The 21100-nt window shown below is 35.9% G+C and overlaps 2 protein-coding genes across 6 annotated transcripts in view; one reads left to right on the forward strand and one right to left on the reverse strand.

Annotated features, from left to right (window-relative positions):
* Positions 1-21100, forward strand: part of LOC132948482 (adenylyl cyclase 78C) — a 169487-nt gene that overhangs the window by 62392 nt on the left and 85995 nt on the right. The window lies entirely within an intron of this gene.
* Positions 3473-20939, reverse strand: LOC132948325 (dynein regulatory complex protein 8-like). The gene is made up of 5 exons (XM_061018747.1): positions 20888-20939; positions 20696-20806; positions 13929-14052; positions 4641-4848; positions 3473-3619 (listed from the first exon to the last, which is right to left on the reverse strand). The coding sequence occupies exons 1-5, from the start codon at positions 20937-20939 to the stop codon at positions 3473-3475; spliced, it is 642 nt and encodes a 213-aa protein (XP_060874730.1).

Here is a 21100-nt window from a genome sequence, read left to right on the forward strand (position 1 = left end):
ATATGTGGTAAGGATAAAGGATAATAGCCATTATTAATGGTTTTATCTAAAATATAAAGTAGATGACGTACTATTTAGTCTTATACTGAGTAGGACTTAATACTTGAACAATTTTTGCAAAATTTAAAGTTGTAATTAATTAATATTAATTACTATAATATTTGTAAACTATCATACCCCCCCCCCATAGGAACTCTAAACCTATTATCCTTAATACTTAGGTACTACTTAATAGGACGTAGTGCCTGCATGTGCTGTCTTATAAACGTAGAACTGCTGCTTCCAACAGTACCATTTATGTTGTTATTATTAATATTAGAGTAAATTGACCTATTATCAAATTTAATGGTAAGAATATTATTTGTGTCCTAATGTAGTTTTGTTTTTGTTATTTTAATTTTAAAGCGAGTTATGAGCATTTTAATATTTTTCATACTTATAACTAGCTTTGAAATTAAATATAAAATAATTTACGAGAGAATACAGATAATATACTTCATAACTTAATAACTCTAAAACTACTTTGGATTTCGATACAGGTATTACTAACATATTGATATAGGTACATCTGAATCTTCAAAGTCATCTCTATAACATTTTACAATAAAAAATGCAGTCTTGTTTGAAAAAAAGAATGTTTGAATCACCACACGACTCAATAAATTACATAAAAATACTTGGCCTTATGTATACATGTATACATACAAAACTCTAAAATTAAAATTTGAATAAATTCATTATTAAGGGTAGAATTAGGATAAGCATGCTCGGGGAATTACTCTGTATTTACTGTGTAGTACTATAGTTTATATAATACTAGCTCTCCGATGTATAAATGCATACATATCAATATAATATTACAGTTGTCAAGTGAGTTAACTGGCTGAGAGGTAATCAAATAGCCACTTTCTTATTTTGGTGATTCATAATTTAATGTAGCATACAAATACTGCTACAGTTACTATATATTATATATTAATAAATAAATTGATCCTCATTAAGTCATATAGTATACATGTAGGTTAGTTATTAATTTGATCTTATGCTCATGATTAAACATACCTATAGTATAGTCGACTCGACTCGAGCTAGTATATTTTATTATATAATTAATATTTATACATTTATTATTTATTATAATATATACATGTACCTACGTACAGACCGAGTAGGCAAAAGGACAAAAGGCAGTCAAATATAATAATATAATAATAACGCAGTTTATTAAATCAAAAAAAAACATGTAAATATATCAATAAAAAATCGAACTTTTCGACGCATGTATTTATGCCTGTATATAGTAAAACTCGACTTTTCTAAAAATTATCGATAAACACGCGCGACGGTGGCACTCGATTTGCACGTTATCTCCGCCGCGGCGGGCCCGCCGGGAACAAAGTACGGCCGCGCGTGGCCTATAAATTTAGCGGGGAACGCGAATAAGGTCCGAGCGAGGACGCAGGAAGTCCTCAAAGTGGGTAAAGATGAAAAATCTGAAGAAATTGATATCTTCATACATAAACTAAATTATTTATATTAATACTTAATAGATAAAAATAATATTAGTTTTTATCTTTAAATATAAATACAGAGTTCTTCGTAAATATACCTTTTTTTTTTCTGATAATATTTTCTATACATCTTCAAACTTATAATCTCTTAAGTTCTTCATAAAAATACCTTTTTTTTCTGATACATAATACTACAATGCAGAGGCCTGGGGGACCGCCCATCGAATTTTTTCACTGGCCGTCTCTTACGCTAGTACAAAAAATCGCCAAAGGAGCGCCACACGGGTCTCTGATTTATAGTTTTAGATATGTCACAAAAAGTTTTAAATCTCTCGGATAGTCGGATCAGTATCTGAATTATTACAATATTATAACCAAAATACATTTTGTTTAAAACTGTCTTGTACATTTCACTGGTTTTAAGTTTTTCCGTTGATTTTGACAACTGAATTGAAAAACAATGTAAAATTCCAATAATCTATATTTTCAATTTTGTAGGTACTAGATTGTATATACATGACTAGTATACCTTCATAACACCTGTGTCCCTTGTACTGTTGTTTTTTAATAATTATGGTGCGCAAAATGACCAAAATAAAAGAATATCAGCGGAGCTTCAATATTATGTTGTGTCTATTGCCTAGGTAGCAAAAGTAATTTTTAGAGTAAAATATAATGTAGTGAACATTAGTTGAAAAATGATATGTTCTTAAGTGGTAACAAAATATAATATAGGTAATGGTTGTGTTAGTTGTATACATTGTATACCGAGTACCTAGTGTAAAATATTATAATAAATATGTCGTTATTTGACAAAACACGAATAAGGCGTACCTAATTCGATGTATGTTTTATAATTTTATTATGATGTCAAATCGTCGTCGTCGAGGTAATAATAAGCTAATAAATATGACTTTTTACCCTAATAATCGTCGTGATAGTATCTCGTGGTCACTTCGAATTTATTCCTAAGCGCAAATAGAAGAATTTCAAAATTAATCGTACAATTTATATAATATGGTAATTGGTAGGTTGGTTAGGCGTACTATAATATACTAGATTGTATATTATATCGTGATTAAAACTATCGGTCGTGCTTCTCGCGTGATTTCGTAAAATTAGGATGACAGACGCCATCTCGGACCGCGAGGTGTTATCGTCATAAAAACCACCGTCTTCGTTGAGACATGATAATATTATAATAGAGATAGAACAAAATAACGACAGTTAAGCGGTCGTTACGGGACGTGTCGCGGTGGATTGAGTGACGGGTGGCTGGGTGCAGGGGTGGAGAGATAAGGGATAACTTAACTGTTCCATAAAATACTCGTATAATCGCGTATGTACATAATATACGTCCAGCGAACGATGACGACGTGTCTCCGGCGCGACTACGGATGACGTGTGCGCTCGCGAACCGCCTCGTTGGCTGCGAGTTTCCGGGGCATTAGGTCCGCGACACGCACCGTCGTCGCCGCCATAGGTCGGCCGGTCGCGTCGCCGTTTTGGTATTATGCGGTTTTTGGCACGCCGTCCGAAAAGCCCGTCATCGATTTAATTCGATAAAAGCGCGTCCTCGGGAAACAAAAAAAAGCCGTTCACCGCCGCAAGACGTTTTTTTTTTTTTTTTTGAAACCGTGTCAAAACCGTATGCAGAGCTTATACCCGCACCGCCACTGTTCCACTATTTTTCCATCTACGTGTGTGTGATAATATTATAGTTTCTTTCGGTTTTTTTTTATCCTTATTCTTCTTTTGTCTCGTGCCTGACCTGTTTTCGACCTAATTACCCTCGCGGTGTGTGTCGTCAACAGCAGCTCAGGTGGTCGTGTCGTATCTTGTCACGTGCACAGTATACGTATTTATAACACGATATTGATAAAAGACGTATAATAATATAACGTCTTCGAGTCGTAATATATGTTTTATTAGTTTTGAATGGCAGATGTAATATTTTAATATTATACAGCCGATGCAGCCGGGTCAATATCATTATTATCGGAGGACAATAACAGTCGGTTTAGTTCTCCGTCCTCCGCCACCTTTGCCCGGTTAGCCGAAGCGACATCGTTGGCGGCTAAAGCGTACGGGTCCATTTTGGTCTTTCCCTGTAGCGGAAATGAAAAATAAATACAATACGGATATAATATTATATGACCAACGTACTATAGGCGTACAGCCAGGGGCGGGTCAAGAGTTAGGAAACGGTGGGCCAGGACATTTCAAGGGGCCACTTATTAAAACCAGATTAGAAATCTACACTTGTGTACTATAAGTATATAATAAAACAAAAAAAATTAATTTATACTATATGTTTATTCGAGGTCCAAATGTCTAAGATCTGAAAAGAGGTCAATTTGATCAGCAAACATTAACTGTGGGTCAGCTGACCTCCTAAACCCCCCTAGATTTGCCCCTGCGTACAGCATGCATCACGGCACCTTTAATATAATTATTACAATGCACGCAGGAGTTATCGCAGTCGATCGATTTCCCGTCTCATTTGTTAATCGACCTTTGTCGTATTTATCACCATTATTATTACCACCGCAGTTACATAATTTACAAACACGTAAATTAAAAACAAAAAAAATTGTATCGATTCTTTCCACAATGACAATAATAATACGTGCACACGGGATGCACACTTATTTACTACGCATTAATAAAAGGAACAAAGTCACGTACGTTTGCGTGATTTTGTGGGTTTTTTTATTATAGTTTTTGCTCTTCTTTTTTATGATCTACTATACGCAATACCATTCGCGAAAACAAATTATGAAATAGCATTGGGTTAAGGTTATTATTTACCTATATTTAAATTTTTATAGCCTTAACTTTTAATGGAATATAAATTAGTATTCATAGTGATCGTTGACCAAAATATTACGCGTTATTATATACCAGAATCGTTCAAACCCAGGATAGTTCCCTTGTACCGTGAAAAAAGCCAATTTTTAAAATACATATTTTATCCAGCACCTGTCAGATCGGTTGGTTTATTATATTTTCCACCTATCATAATCGTGTTCCGAAGTGTTTTATGATTTATGGGTCGATGGATGTTGAAATCAGAATTCAAGATGCCCATATCACCATTGAAATGCATGTTGCTGTGACTGGACTTACCAATAACTTGTGGATCCATATGTCGTAATGTATACACTGAAAATCGGGGTCGTAAGCGGTCTTAATTGCTTCGGTAATATCATCGGGATCTAATGAATCGCCTTCGCGGAGCGCTTGTTGCATAAAATCCACAGACAACGAGCCTTTACTTTCCGTATCTAATGTGTGAAATGCCTGTAGCAATTCGTCTGCCGTTGCCGGTTTATACCTAAAATAGTTACCTATTAATTATAAATACCAAAGAAGACTTTCTCAGTTGCTGTTTGTTCAGAAATAAGGTAATAGGTCTATAATGATATCGTATGTCCTATTGTGGATTTATCTGCTGGAAGTGTTAGCTTAGGTTAGGGACTAAATATAAAACAAGTAAATCGTTTAGCCATAAAAATAAAAAAAAAGCGTCTTGACAATATATTCCGGTTCTTGTCATAAGATCCAGTATTAACTTTGTTAAATATTGTCTCATGATTATCACTTTTTGATAGTATTGATGTTGCGTACACGTATTAGTGATTTTATATTTATATATTGTTTATAGCAGGTGATGTGTGTTTTAAACATGTTTTTACGAATAATGTATAAATAGTGATTAACTTAGCAATTATAACAATTGAATAGTTAACTTAGGTACTTAAACGCCCTTATTTGTTTTTCCATATGCGGTACAAATACATTCTTATCGACGGTATTAGGTTCATTTTGATTTTCCACAATGTTTGCGAATTCATTCAATTCTTCTTCGGTGGGGACACATCCTAAATAATAGTCAGTATCATTATTTATTACAAAAACTCTTAGTTAAATATTTATTTTTATTCTGGAAACGCATACAAAATTATGTACATGCTTAAGTAATGTGGCACATTACCTATATAATATATTATAGGTTTTACGTTTTCGGTTAGCGGTGCGTTTTTTTTTGTTTGTAAACCCATGCAAGTCAAACTAATTTTGTAAACTTCACTAATACAATTAATGTAGAAGCGTTTCATAGGTTACCATAGTTTGGTTGCATCATCTCGCTAATGTATATTATAATATAGCACCTAGGTATAATATCGAAAATGGATTGTGTTAATTAATATTAATGGTTTTCAATGTACATCTAGTCTAGTTAGGTTAATGCTTAAATTATATCGTATTATTCCAAATCTTATATTATATGTACATAAGAGGTTTTAGGTTTACATAAAAGTAAGCATGATTTAAAATTGAACGTGGTGGTATATCGCAATTAATTATAGCAATGTAAAATGGAAAGTAAAAAATATTCGTTATTATTTTTAATATTTTATGTCTATTGTCTATTGTATATAACACATATTATTTAAATTATTTACAAAGTAGGTAGGGTTTGCTACGTATATTATTTTGAATTGACGGATACTTAATTAAATATAGTATATACAGACAAACGGTATAATATTCCAAATATTGAAATATTGAACAACAGCTCTGAATAATACATTTAACCAAATATGTATTATTATATTATTTTATCGCACTTTCTTGTTTGAAATTTTAGTAATGTAATGTAATGAAAACAGACGGTTGTCGTTTAGGTTATACTTGAATAATTCGTTTATTTTCATCAACTAATATTTTAACAATATTTTTGATCCAATTTTTACAATATTTTCTTTTACTGATCAATATTAATACTCAAAGAGTTTACAAAAATACAAATGATTTATCTGGGAATACATTTAGTGGTGGGAATCATACATTGAACTCACGATGTGGGTCTGTGGATTGGTATGAGGTATATGTCTGTGGGGCAGCCTCGTGGATGTCGTACTGCTCCGGTCGTGATGGTACAACGGGGTACAGTCGGGTGACGACGGCGGCGACGGCTCGGCGTTCTCGGATAGACTTACGTAACGGGTTGGACGACGGCGGCGATGGCTCGACGTTCTCAATAACGGTAGCGGCACAACTGGGTCCGGACGGCGGCGGCAACGGCTCGGCGTTCTCGGATAGGCTTACGTAACGGGTTGGACGACGGCGGCGATGGCTCGACGTTCTCAATAACGGTATCGGCACAACTGGGTCCGGACGGCGGCGGCAACGGCTCGGCGTTCTCGGATAAATTTACGTAACGGGTTGGACGACGGCGGCAACGGCTCGGCGTTCTCGGATAGGCTTACGTAACGGGTTGGACGACGGCGGCGATGGCTCGACGTTCTCAATGACGGTATCAGCACAACTGGGTCCGGACGGCGGCGGCAACGGCTCGGCGTTCTCGGATGAACTTAGCGGCACAACTGGATCAGACGGCGGCGGCGATGGCTCGACGTCCTCAATAACGGTAGCGGTACAACTGGGTCCGGACGGCGGCGGCAACGGCTCGGCGTTCTCGGATAAACTTAGCGGCACAACTGGATCAGACGGCGGCGGCGATGGCTCGACGTCCTCAATAACGGTAGCGGTACAACTGGGTCCGGACGGCGGCGGCAACGGCTCGGCGTTCTCGGATAAACTTAGCGGCACAACTGGATCAGACGGCGGCGGCGATGGCTCGACGTCCTCAATAACGGTAGCGGTACAACTGGGTCCGGACGGCGGCGGCAACGGCTCGGCGTTCTCGGATAAACGGGCGTAACGGGTTGGACGGCGGCGGCGATGGCTCGGCGTTCTCAACAACGATAGCGGACAGGGTAGCCAACTGGACGGATGAACGTCACTAGTTGGTGGGAACAGTCTGTGGCATCACCGTATCTGCCGGTCATTAAATACCGGCCGGCTTCTGCAGACTGGAGGCAAGGCGCTGTTCTATTGTTTGGCGGAAGTTCCCGTGTCTACCGGTCACAAAGTACCGGCCGGTTTACTAGCTCGCCGCACTCAGCGAAGGGGACGAAGGGTGCTGTTGCTGTGCTCGTTGGCCCATACTTATGTTAAGTCTGGCCGTAGCGATAGGGGTGGTGTTATGGTAGCGGTTTTGGTCTCTTTGGGTGGTCCGGTCGTACCTAAAACCACTTGAAATATACTGGGAGATAGCTATACTGATCTGGATTCTGGATTACTTTCAACTTTGGTTTTAAGTTGAGGGGTTTTTATTTAATCAGCGATTTCCCGGAGGGCGGCAGGCGTCCGGAAATCGGGTACTGCACGGGCGCTATCTGTGGCTGTGTGGTGCGGTTGGGTTTGGGCGTTCGCCGGTGTTTCGCCGGTTCTACAATCGCAAGAGCGCGCGGTAGTCTTTACAGGTGACGGTGGGGTAACGGGCCACGAGAGTGCGCCACCTAAATGGGCACTCCGTTTTATCCCGTTACATAGTCCCCTTTTTTAGTTTTACAGGAATAGTGAGATCCGAGTTATTCTGTAAAACTAAAAACTTCAGATGTGGCTTGTTTCTTCATTGCCGATGCTGTTGTTTTAACGCTTTTATCTGTCTCGTATTTTCTCTGTACATCTGTCTTTTGAGCTGGGTCTTGGACATTCCTTCAAACTCTTTCACAAACCTCCTTGCCGTGAATACGGTCTCCTTGAGTTTATTATAGGCTCCTTGATAAGTTTTTTTTTTTTTTTTTGTGTTTTTTTTTTTTTTTTTTTTTTTTTTTTTATATTTTTTTTTTTTTATTGTATAATTGTTAATGTTCAACTGGTACCCCAGCAGGCAGTCCCACTTCGTGGTACAGTTTGATATTTTTTAAGTTGTATGTGCGTTGGGTTCCACTCTGAGTACGTATGGTTACCGTATTGTTTTGGTGTACTTCGTGGATCTGATAGGGCCCATGGTACAATAAGAATAACTTATGCGTCTCGTGGTCCTCAGCTGACGATAGCCGGTGTTCCTTGACTAGTACTTTCATTCCGACTTCGTATTTCGGAAAAGTTTTGCCTTTGTCCTTTAATCTGTTTCGCAATTGTGCCTGTTTCTGAGTCTTCTTGATCACTATTTGAATGACATCCGGGACAGGTTGATCATCTTTGTATGGTGGGAAAGTGACGAGTTTGGTGATGGGCAGTTGGGTGTTTTGTCCAAACATCACATATTGAGGCGTGTAGCCGGTGGATGAGTGAGTGGTGTGGTTAATCCAAAATTCAATATTGTTCAACCATCGCAACCAGTTGGTATGCTGTTTGTGACAATATGTTCGTAGTAACCTACCAATTTCTCGGTTCGTTCGCTCCACCGGGTTACTTTCAGGGTGGTATCCAGTGGTATGTAAAATTTTGACTTTTAATCCTTCCATGATCCTACTCCACTTATGGCTTGTAAACTGCGTCCCATTGTCCGTGAGAATCTTCTGGAACAGTCCAACCGTTGGTATGTAATCCGTCACTATCCTCTTGACTATAGTGTCCGTTGTTGCGCGTTTTAGTGGATATAGCTTAACGTACTTAGAGAATAGGTCCAAAATGGCTAGGATGTATCGGCACCCTCCTTGTCCCCTGGGTAGTGGTCCCATCAGGTCTGCCGATACCATTTCGAGTGGCTTCTCTGGCAACAGACTCAGTGTCGGTCCCCTGGCTATCCGGTTGCTGATTTTGGTCCGCTGACAAAGATCACAGGTTTTGATGATCCTTTTGATCGTTTGATACATGTTTTTGAATTGGTGATTTTGTTGTAGCAGTTTGTATGTTTTATAAGTACCGCAATGTCCGTAGATCTGGTGCGTCTCGACGACAAGTGGTTGTACGAGTTCTTTCGGCACAATGACCTGATATTCCCCTTGGTGGGATTTGCGGAACAGCAATTGATTATGCTCGATTAAGTTGTGATCTGCTCGGCGATCTAGTCGCTGTCTCAGCTTGGTAATATATTCGTCGGCTTGTTGTACTGTGTGCAGTTCCTTGAATTTCTCCCTTAGTTCTGGACTGTAGTTTAATATGGCTAATTTGTTGATGACGATGGTCCGATCTTTTATCGACATTTCGTCCGTGGGTGATTGCGGGTAACGAGTCAATGTGTCAGCTCCGACATTTTCTCGACCTGGCACATGTGTTATCTCCAGCTGGTATTCCTGTAAGAATGTAGCCCACCTCACCAGTCTTGCATTTAACAGCTGACATGTGTTTAGGAATGTCAAAGCATGATGGTCTGTCAATACGTTGACTTTGTGTCCTAGCAGATAGTGACGGAACTTTTTGCAAGTGAAGACTATCGCTAACAGCTCAAGTTCCGTTGTGTTGTAGTTCCTTTCAGCAGCATTAAGGGTTCGGCTGGCGAATCCTAGGGATTGGTGGTGTCCGTCTTCCTCTAGCTGGTACAACTCGGCTCCAACATGGGTGGTGGATGCGTCCGTATTGATATAGAATTCTTTGGTAAAGTCGGGAAATTGAATCATGATGTCTTCCAGAAACTTTGATTTAATATTTTCAAAAGCCTGTTGTTGTTGATTTCCCCACTTCCATTTTGCATCCTTTTTCGTCAATAAGCTTAACTGTTCGGTGTCTTGAGATAAATCCCTGATAAATTTACGGTAAAAGTTTATGAATCCTAAAAAAGATTGAACTTGTTTCTTCGTTTTCGGAGGTTGAAAATTTTGTATTGCTTGGACCTTATCCGGGTCCATAGTAATCCCTTTTTCGGATATTATATGTCCTAAAAAGACTATTTGGTTTTTTAGAAATTGTGATTTTTTCCTGTTGATGGTGATGTGATGTTGATTCAATTTTTTAAAGATACTTTCAAGGTGTTGCATGTGTTCCTCGAAGTTACGTGAAGTGATGTGGATGTCATCCACATAAATTGCTGCAAATTGGAGTATTTCTGGCCCTAATACCTGGTCGAGTATTTTCTGGAACTCTGCCACAGAATTGATTAAACCAAAGGGTAACACCTTAAACTGGTAATTCCTCCCTCGATGTAGAAAAGCTGTTATCTCCCTACACTCCTCTTTTAATGGACATTGCCAGTATCCGGCGGTGAGATCAATAGAACTGAGATACTTCATGCCGCGGAACTTCATCAGAGTCTCCTCCATGTTGGTGGGGCACTCCCGGTCTGGTATAATCATGGTGTTGATTTTCCGTGCATCAAGACAGAGCCGGATGTCGCCATTTTTCTTCTCTGTGCAAACAATCGGTGATGACCATGGTGATGTAGACTTTTCAATAATTTCTAATTTGAGCATTCTCTGTATTTCTGCGTCCACTTTGGGTACCCTGGACACTGGTATGGGATACTGTTTTTGATGGATAGGGTCCCCTGCCTTCACTCGTATCTGGCACTGGAATGTTTTAATTTTCCCTGGTTTGTCTGAAAATATTTCATCATATTTGTCGAGTAATGATATAAATTGTTGTTTCTCATCACTGGTAAGATCTACTTGGTCTTCTTCTGGATTTTCGTTTATCTCTACATTGAGTAAGTGCTCCTGGGCGCTGATCACTCTTGGGTTTTGGTTGGCGAACGGTATTTTGTGTATGGTCTGGTCAATCTTGAATTGAATAACTTGTTCCTTGAATTTGATTTGAGCGTCATATTTTTTCAATATATCAGCTCCAATTATCCCTTTTTCATTGAGATTCTCCACCTGAATGAAATTGGTTTGGATATACTCGTTCCCTATTTTGCACTCACAGAAAATCTGCTTTGATACTTTGCATATCTTTTTTCCGACCGCGTTACTGATTTGGATCCCGGTCACTGGAAGCTGTGGGATTTTTGGATTTTTGTTAGTGATAATATCTACCACCTCCTTAGTCAGTACACTGATTGTCGCTCCAGTGTCGATGAGTAGGGTGACTTCCTCCCCTTCTATTGTACATTGAATATACGGACTAACTGATTGATTAGTGGTATTCAATGAGTTGATTGCATGTTGTTCATTGCAACTAGATCCTGCTTGCTCTTCACTATTCGTTGCCACCTGTTGGATTTTTTCCGTTTGTGGTGTGCTGTTTTGTTGGGTCTCTCCTCGCTTGTCATTGCTGCGGTATGGTTGGTTGTTCCAACGGTTATTGCGTGGTGGCATATTGCTCCAACCATTACTCCGCTGGTTGTTCCAACTGTTGTTGTTTTGAGTATGGCTGTTGTTGTTGGATTCGTTTTGGTTAGTTTTTTGATTATTTGCTTTGTTTTCCGTGGGTTGATCACTTTGCTCTTCCTCACCTAGTATCTTCATGGCTGTGAGTATCGTACATTCGGGTAGTGACACCAATATTGCTCTGAGGTATCCTGGGTAGTGTCTTGCTATGTGCTTTACAATTTCGTTCTCAGACAATCGTGGTACTTCTAAGTGTCGAAGTTTGGTTGCCCACGTGGCAAAATGTTCACGGTAGTTGGTGTTGTTTGGTATGTGCTTTGTACTCAGACATTGACTCCATACCTGGATTTGTATTTCCCTGGACCAAAATTCGTCAATAAACGCCTTCTTGAAATCATCATAATTGGTGAGTTGGAATCGGATGGTAGAAAACCAATTTGATGCGGTTCCTTTTAAACAATCACCCACAATAATTATTTTCTCACCGACGTATGATTGTTTTACTGCAAAATATTCTTCCAGTCGGTACAGAAAATCTATTGGGTGTCCATCGCGGTTGTTTCCATAGAATATCGGACGCGATATCTCAGTGTTGTGTATTTGTTCCTTTTTATTATTACAGTCATTATGTACTGGTTGTCTACTGCTATTCTCATACTTCAGTTTTATATCATGGAGTTGAGCTTCAATCAAATCGATTTTCCTTTCGTAGTTTTCCGCAACTTCTCCGATTTTCCGGTTACTCTCGTCTTCCAGGTTGTTGCACTTTTCTTCTAACTTATAAATTTTCTGCAACAGCTGGTCAGCTAAATATTGACCGTTTCTCTCCACTTCCGCTCTGAACGCGTTGAAAGCCTCTTCGGATATGTTTTTCTTCGGTGCCATTGTTAGAGATGTAGTTTTCTTCTTAATTGACACGAAGTAGTTTTTCTTCTCGTAGGTCGAAGTGGAATTTCTTCCTAATCGAGCACTGCAGTTGGGCGCCAATGTAATGAAAACAGACGGTTGTCGTTTAGGTTATACTTGAATAATTCGTTTATTTTCATCAACTAATATTTTAACAATATTTTTGATCCAATTTTTACAATATTTTCTTTTACTGATCAATATTAATACTCAAAGAGTTTACAAAAATACAAATGATTTATCTGGGAATACATTTAGTGGTGGGAATCATACATTGAACTCACGATGTGGGTCTGTGGATTGGTATGAGGTATATGTCTGTGGGGCAGCCTCGTGGATGTCGTACTGCTCCGGTCGTGATGGTACAACGGGGTACAGTCGGGTGACGACGGCGGCGACGGCTCGGCGTTCTCGGATAGACTTACGTAACGGGTTGGACGACGGCGGCGATGGCTCGACGTTCTCGGATAAACGGGCGTAACGGGTTGGACGGCGGCGGCGATGGCTCGGCGTTCTCAACAACGATAGCGGACAGGGTAGCCAACTGGACGGATGAACGTCACTAGTTGGTGGGAACAGTCTGTGGCATCACCGTATCTGCCGGTCATTAAATACCGGCCGGCTTCTGCAGACTGGAGGCAAGGCGCTGTTCTATTGTTTGGCGGAAGTTCCCGTGTCTACCGGTCACAAAGTACCGGCCGGTTTACTAGCTCGCCGCACTCAGCGAAGGGGACGAAGGGTGCTGTTGCTGTGCTCGTTGGCCCATACTTATGTTAAGTCTGGCCGTAGCGATAGGGGTGGTGTTATGGTAGCGGTTTTGGTCTCTTTGGGTGGTCCGGTCGTACCTAAAACCACTTGAAATATACTGGGAGATAGCTATACTGATCTGGATTCTGGATTACTTTCAACTTTGGTTTTAAGTTGAGGGGTTTTTATTTAATCAGCGATTTCCCGGAGGGCGGCAGGCGTCCGGAAATCGGGTACTGCACGGGCGCTATCTGTGGCTGTGTGGTGCGGTTGGGTTTGGGCGTTCGCCGGTGTTTCGCCGGTTCTACAATCGCAAGAGCGCGCGGTAGTCTTTACAGGTGACGGTGGGGTAACGGGCCACGAGAGTGCGCCACCTAAATGGGCACTCCGTTTTATCCCGTTACAAGCTTAGGTTAGGGACTAAATATAAAACAAGTAAATCGTTTAGCCATAAAAATAAAAAAAAAGCGTCTTGACAATATATTCCGGTTCTTGTCATAAGATCCAGTATTAACTTTGTTAAATATTGTCTCATGATTATCACTTTTTGATAGTATTGATGTTGCGTACACGTATTAGTGATTTTATATTTATATATTGTTTATAGCAGGTGATGTGTGTTTTAAACATGTTTTTACGAATAATGTATAAATAGTGATTAACTTAGCAATTATAACAATTGAATAGTTAACTTAGGTACTTAAACGCCCTTATTTGTTTTTCCATATGCGGTACAAATACATTCTTATCGACGGTATTAGGTTCATTTTGATTTTCCACAATGTTTGCGAATTCATTCAATTCTTCTTCGGTGGGGACACATCCTAAATAATAGTCAGTATCATTATTTATTACAAAAACTCTTAGTTAAATATTTATTTTTATTCTGGAAACGCATACAAAATTATGTACATGCTTAAGTAATGTGGCACATTACCTATATAATATATTATAGGTTTTACGTTTTCGGTTAGCGGTGCGTTTTTTTTTGTTTGTAAACCCATGCAAGTCAAACTAATTTTGTAAACTTCACTAATACAATTAATGTAGAAGCGTTTCATAGGTTACCATAGTTTGGTTGCATCATCTCGCTAATGTATATTATAATATAGCACCTAGGTATAATATCGAAAATGGATTGTGTTAATTAATATTAATGGTTTTCAATGTACATCTAGTCTAGTTAGGTTAATGCTTAAATTATATCGTATTATTCCAAATCTTATATTATATGTACATAAGAGGTTTTAGGTTTACATAAAAGTAAGCATGATTTAAAATTGAACGTGGTGGTATATCGCAATTAATTATAGCAATGTAAAATGGAAAGTAAAAAATATTCGTTATTATTTTTAATATTTTATGTCTATTGTCTATTGTATATAACACATATTATTTAAATTATTTACAAAGTAGGTAGGGTTTGCTACGTATATTATTTTGAATTGACGGATACTTAATTAAATATAGTATATACAGACAAACGGTATAATATTCCAAATATTGAAATATTGAACAACAGCTCTGAATAATACATTTAACCAAATATGTATTATTATATTATTTTATCGCACTTTCTTGTTTGAAATTTTAGTTTCTTTTGTTGAAATAAAATAAGAATAAGATAAATATCAGACGACAATAAATAATGTAACCGAAAAGCATTTAACTCTAAGATGAAATACATAATAATAGCTATTAAGATAATAGTTTAGATTGTAATATACGTTAAAACGATAACCACATATCATTAAGACGACCAATTAATGACATAGATTACTGGTTTTTTTTCAAAACTTTTTTTGTTCACTGGCTTCAGTGGCTTGCCATAAGGCATTTCAATTCGTTAGTACAACTACCCAATTTATCATGTCCTGGTTAGGTAATTTAATATCCTTAATGTTATTTTAAAAACAGAACAACAATTTTTTCATTAAACTTAAAATTAGTAATTTAACAATAAATTAATCTAATTTAACTTATTTGCTTATTCATATGGTTATCAATCACCATACATTTGAGGACAATTATAATTTTTTTTTAATTTTAGCTTCTTTTTACCATTATATTCTAATTATATTTATTATGTAATATATTTAATTTAATTTGTTCGTAATTCGTCCATTTAATACATAGGAAATCCGATATAGTCGTGTCTTATTTTATATAATTAAATTTTGTCGGTTTACTCTAAACCATTTTATAATTACAAAACTATTAGGTAAATATATACATAATATGTATAAGTTATAAATATATAAATACATTAAATATATATATTATATACATGTTTAATATTTATATAAAGTAAGTATATGTAAGTATAGTATGTTTATAATTTAGTATTAAAATGTACCTATAATATAAAAGTTGAAAATGAAATAACTCGATTATCTTGCATAATGTATTTCGTGACTACTTTGAAATTTGTTAATTGATCAGTTAACATAACCCATACATTACCCCCAAACACACTAATATTATTTCAGCTTTGGAAAACTAACTACTATCGATTTTTTTTTACGCGATAGGAAACCTTGTATTTGCACCCGTTGTGGTTCTCGACAGTATTATATTAATTTGAATACCACTTTGAATACAACAATTTACAACCCTCTCTGCGGTGTTGCTTATAGGTACTACTGCAAAAATATAATTCATTTCACACAATCTTAGTCGATTTGACTGCCTGAACATTATATTCGCTCTGCAGTTATAATAACATCCACGTATAAAATACACAATAACGCTGAAAAGCATCTAAAAGAAGGGGTGTACTTTTAAAGAAATTATTCGATTGGTTTTTTGGTTTAAAAGCTATTAAGTTTTAAATGGAGTATGAACATTTGTCGGAAAGCCTTTTTCAATGGGTTCATGTAGTATATTCCCGGTTTCACCAATTTCATTCGCTTTTCGGTACTTAATTTATTTTCTTAAACCTAAGATGAAGAAAAATAATTCTAATACCTATAACTATCCAATTTTATGTATTTATAAAACTATCCTATGAAAACTGAAGTCTGTTTTAGAGGTTAACATACCTATAAGCTATACAGTCGTAGGTATTAGGTACTACCTACTCGTATTATGTAAATATTCATGATCTTTAAATGTGAAGGCAGTGATGCATAAAAGTATAAATGTATAAAAATAAGTCATTGATTTAAGTTCCAAAATTATACAACTATTTACTACCTAAGTAGGTTGGTTAAATTAAGGAAAATAATTAATTCAAGTGGCTGTTGGTATTTAAGTATTTAAATATCGCTGTTTTATGACTGTTATAAATATAATACTTAATTTTGGATTTATTGATGCAATCAAGTTTTAGTTATTAAATTGGAATAATAATAAAACATAACACCCACATTTTAGGTATAAATTATTATGTTATAAATAAATGTAATAATAATTTGATTTTTTTATCACGTACCTAATATTAAAAATATGTCTGTTTTATGTTTTAAAAATTCAATACATAGGTATAGGTACTTATTTATTGATACCTTAAAAGTTTCAACTTAAAAATCTGAAGGCTACAAACTACAAAGTATATTGTTTAATATAATTTTTATGCTTCATAATAGTATTACTTATTCATTGATTATATAACTATTCGATTATCTCCGTGGCTTATTGGTACCTATCAATTTATCAGTTATTCTAAGATAAAAAAAAAGCTTAACTCAAATAATATTAATTTAAAAATGTTTTGGATAGGTAGGTTACCGTAGGTATATCATAATGAATCATGAAAACAAGTAATTATACTTTAATAAGTTATACTTATAAATTATAATGTATATTACTATATAAACCATATACAGTAAATATTACGTGTACGATTTGACATATTTTGTATAGTAAAATTATAATATTATAGCAAAAGAGTACAAAATATAATACAAAACTAAACCTGCATCGTTATTCGTTATATATAATTTGTAATTAATATTGTGCTAGAATAGGTTCAAGGGATTGATCATGCGATGATGATCACTAGGTATATCGCGTTACAAAATTCATCAACCGATAATATCACTATTTTTGATTATAAGAAAAAATGCTCTATAATCCGTAATATTATTTACAATTTATTTATTGTTTTATATTGAATAATCGAATTCAGATTAAATAGAAATAGGGGTCAGCCAACTATCATCAGTGTGATCATTCGCCTATGTCCTACATAGTGTATGAATATACTCGACACTCGTGAATAATAATATTTATTAAATAATTTCTGTTCATCGGTATTTATAATATAGGCCAACTTTACCCGATATGTACTTTTATAACATATATACCAAACATACAACTAATAAAACAACTTTAATTAAAAACACAAACAAAAAACCAAACCAAAACGGTTTTTGTTAATTTTTTTCCAACTGAAAGCAAATACTATAATACGTGCCGATAATAAAATCAAACAAATACTCGAGCACAAAAAAATAGGCTCAACGTTTAATCTTGTAATTCCAAACTTCATGAATATAGTGTATCAAATATATTATTATACATAATATTATATCATATTCTAATATTACGCAAGCACATTTTTTAATTTCATACTGGTACACTATAATAATTATTAAAAATGTATGAAGCACAATAAATTATCAAACATTGTCGATTATATTATATGCGATTTCGAATACCAACGGATTTAAATTGTACACATTATATTTTATTTGTTTTAAAATTTCCAACAAAATCTGTTTGGCCGCACTATCAGGTAATGCCACGGTTATCTACTAATTGTCGTTCTCCAACCTCGATGATAACCGTGGTTAATGGACACAATTATAGGTGTTATTTTACATCATTACTTATTTACTATTAAATACCACCCTGGTATAATGATAATGCGAAACTATCTGCGCCGTTGCTGAGGGTTCGTTAGTTTACGAACACCGTCCGAACAGAAATAATATTAAAAGCTTAATGCACGCGAGTTATAACAATATATTGCATTGAATATCATCGTTTCGCCCCGTATACCTGCACGCGGGTGGCCGACGAATCGTCCACCCCCCCCCCCCCCCCACCGGTTCGGTTTTCACAAAATCAAATTTATAACAATATTCGCTGAGTATAATATAATAATATATTACCTCCACGTGAACCACGTTAGCGCTGTGGACAAATCAAAGACCTCGCCCTGACTATACAGAGCAATATATATACTATCCATATCGGTGATGTTAGTCTCTTTTTTCCGCGGTCTGCGATGGGACTTAGATGTAAACATCTATCACGGAAATCGATCGCTCTATGTCGATAAACGACGGTCTGCGTCAATTTCACCGGACGGGTCGACGGGGGTTTTTCTCTCGCCCCGCCACCGACCTGCACTACACAGATCGCGTCAAATGTCCTCGTGCTGCAGGTATTTCATTTTCACGTACCCAGCTATATAATATAATAGTTAAATAATAATAAAAAAAATGTCAAATACGCGTTGGTAGGTATACATATAGTAGTTATTCCTCGTTTTCTATTTAAAATACATATACCAACGCGTAGACGCGTAGTATATCCGTCGTCCTCTGACCACCAATAGAGGTAAAGTGTGTGCGCTACTCGAAAAGTTCAAACGTATAAGTTATTTTGACTTTTATTCTCCAAGCACATCTGTGCGATACGTTTACGTAATTTTATAAGTTATAATACAGCTGTCAGTGGCTATAGTGCTGATACTCGTTTCAGTGACAGTCATATCGGTTTTGTTTCAAACCCATGATGGCATTATCCATGTAACGAAATTAGAGCTAGGTATATAATTAAAATATGTGCGTGACATTCCCAGCGATACGTCAATTTTGATACAAAAAATATAAAATTAACTTGTGCATAGCAGTTCATGGTGGATATAATGAGCAATAATATAAAAACAAATAAAAAATATTACACAATATATAATTTAATATAATTTAATCGATTAATGTGTTCTTTAATGCCTATTGGATTAGTATTAGTTATAAAAGTGTGAAAACCATACAATAATTTTACAATATAATATATATATTATGCTGTATTTTTGAAAATATGAATTTATATCTCATTAATTTAAACCACAACCGATTTAAAAATTGTTTTTTATCCATAATATATAACTCTACAAAATGGCTATTTTCTAATTTTTTCAAAAGTTGCTTTTTAAATAATCTAAAAAATATTGTTAGCTGTTTTTTGAAATTGTTTTTAGACCATTGGTAAAAGGGAGACTATATTACATAAAATAAATGTAGCACTACAGACTACAATATCTGTATTATAGGTATAGATATACCTTCTGTATAATATACCTATGTGTATTAATTGTCTGTTCACCGTTTCATAGCAAATTGTCTATATTTTCTCTAATGGCATTGTGTGTATATACAATATAGCTTTTGTCACGCCTGCACCGAAAGTTTGGTTTTCGACCACGGTTGAAGCATTCGAAAGCGTCCTTTTTCCGTCCAGCGGGCGGTAAAGTGGAAATCCCCAAAGTGCCGGGCGGAAAAGAGGAAATCCCCAAAAGTGCCGGGCGAAAAAGAAAAAATCCCCAAAAGTGCCGGCCGCCGGGCGCGTATATCCCCTGCACAACCAGACACTAAAATGTATACTTACCACGGTTCTTACAAAACATAAACTTTTGGTTACATCTTAAATGTATAGTATAACCTCCTTGCATGACGCATACACATTTAAACATATTTAATTTGCACTGTTCCTAGATAAGTGCGTCGAACGATGCGTTAGTAAGTTTATTTCACGCAATTTGTATATTAATAATCTTATCAGTTACAATAATAAAATATACAAAGTGAAAATTGTAATTTTGAAATAAAATAAAATGTCTTCCATGAAATTGTTTTTGTAGAATAGTCTATAATTGTTGCATAGATCCCTGCATAACCTTTTCCATGATGAACGCAGGGGCGTGACAAAAAATAGTATGTGTGGCTCGCGCGGGAAGGCCATTTCAGTCTTGGGTCAGTTGTTGCATAGTTGTTACTTTTTCCGTGATCGAAGACCATAGACTATAGAGGGGTGACAACAAATAGTATGTGTGACTACGTGTGGAAGGCAATTTCAGTCTTTGGGTGAAGTGTGTGCCGCACACGACGCCCGCGACTGAAATGGCTTACTTCCCGCCCTTACAACACAATATACTTTTACATTAAAATATTTAGTAAATCAAAATACATAATTATCCCTGTTCAATGTTCATAACCTTTATAATATTATATAGATAATATATACTAATATGTATGGACTTTATATCTTATAATAGGTATATTAACTTAAATAAAATATAATATGAACAATTAACATATTATATTAATAGGTAATCATAATAGGTAATCAATTCATTAAATAACCTATTTTTATTTAACTTAGAATATATATTTTAGGCAATTGGTAGGTATTATACATTTGTAACCCATTAATTGTCTAACATAATATTATACGTACCCAAATAACGAATAACCTTGCCTAAATCACTAATTGATATGCTGTTAATATTGTCACTTGTAAACAATGAAAATGTATCAACAATAATTTTCTGAAGATCGTTCTTTATTTCTAAAAATATCACAAAATATGTAATTAAATGTACACTTACACTGTATATTGTATTATATATCTATATGTATCAGAAAATACCGAAAGTCGTAATATGTGATTCACTGCTATTTGATATGTTGTCTTCAGTCATTTTAACCAATTAAATAGTCTGATTGGATATTAATTTAAAAATGTCAATACGTTTAATATAAAACAATATTCTATCAGCTGTGTGATTTATTAAAATGTTATTTCGAGTGTTTTTAGCCAAATTGAATAAAAAAATTATGCTGTTTTTACAATACAAATAAC

This window comes from Metopolophium dirhodum, chromosome 7, assembly GCF_019925205.1.
Source record: "Metopolophium dirhodum isolate CAU chromosome 7, ASM1992520v1, whole genome shotgun sequence".
Lineage (NCBI taxonomy): Eukaryota > Metazoa > Arthropoda > Insecta > Hemiptera > Aphididae > Metopolophium > Metopolophium dirhodum.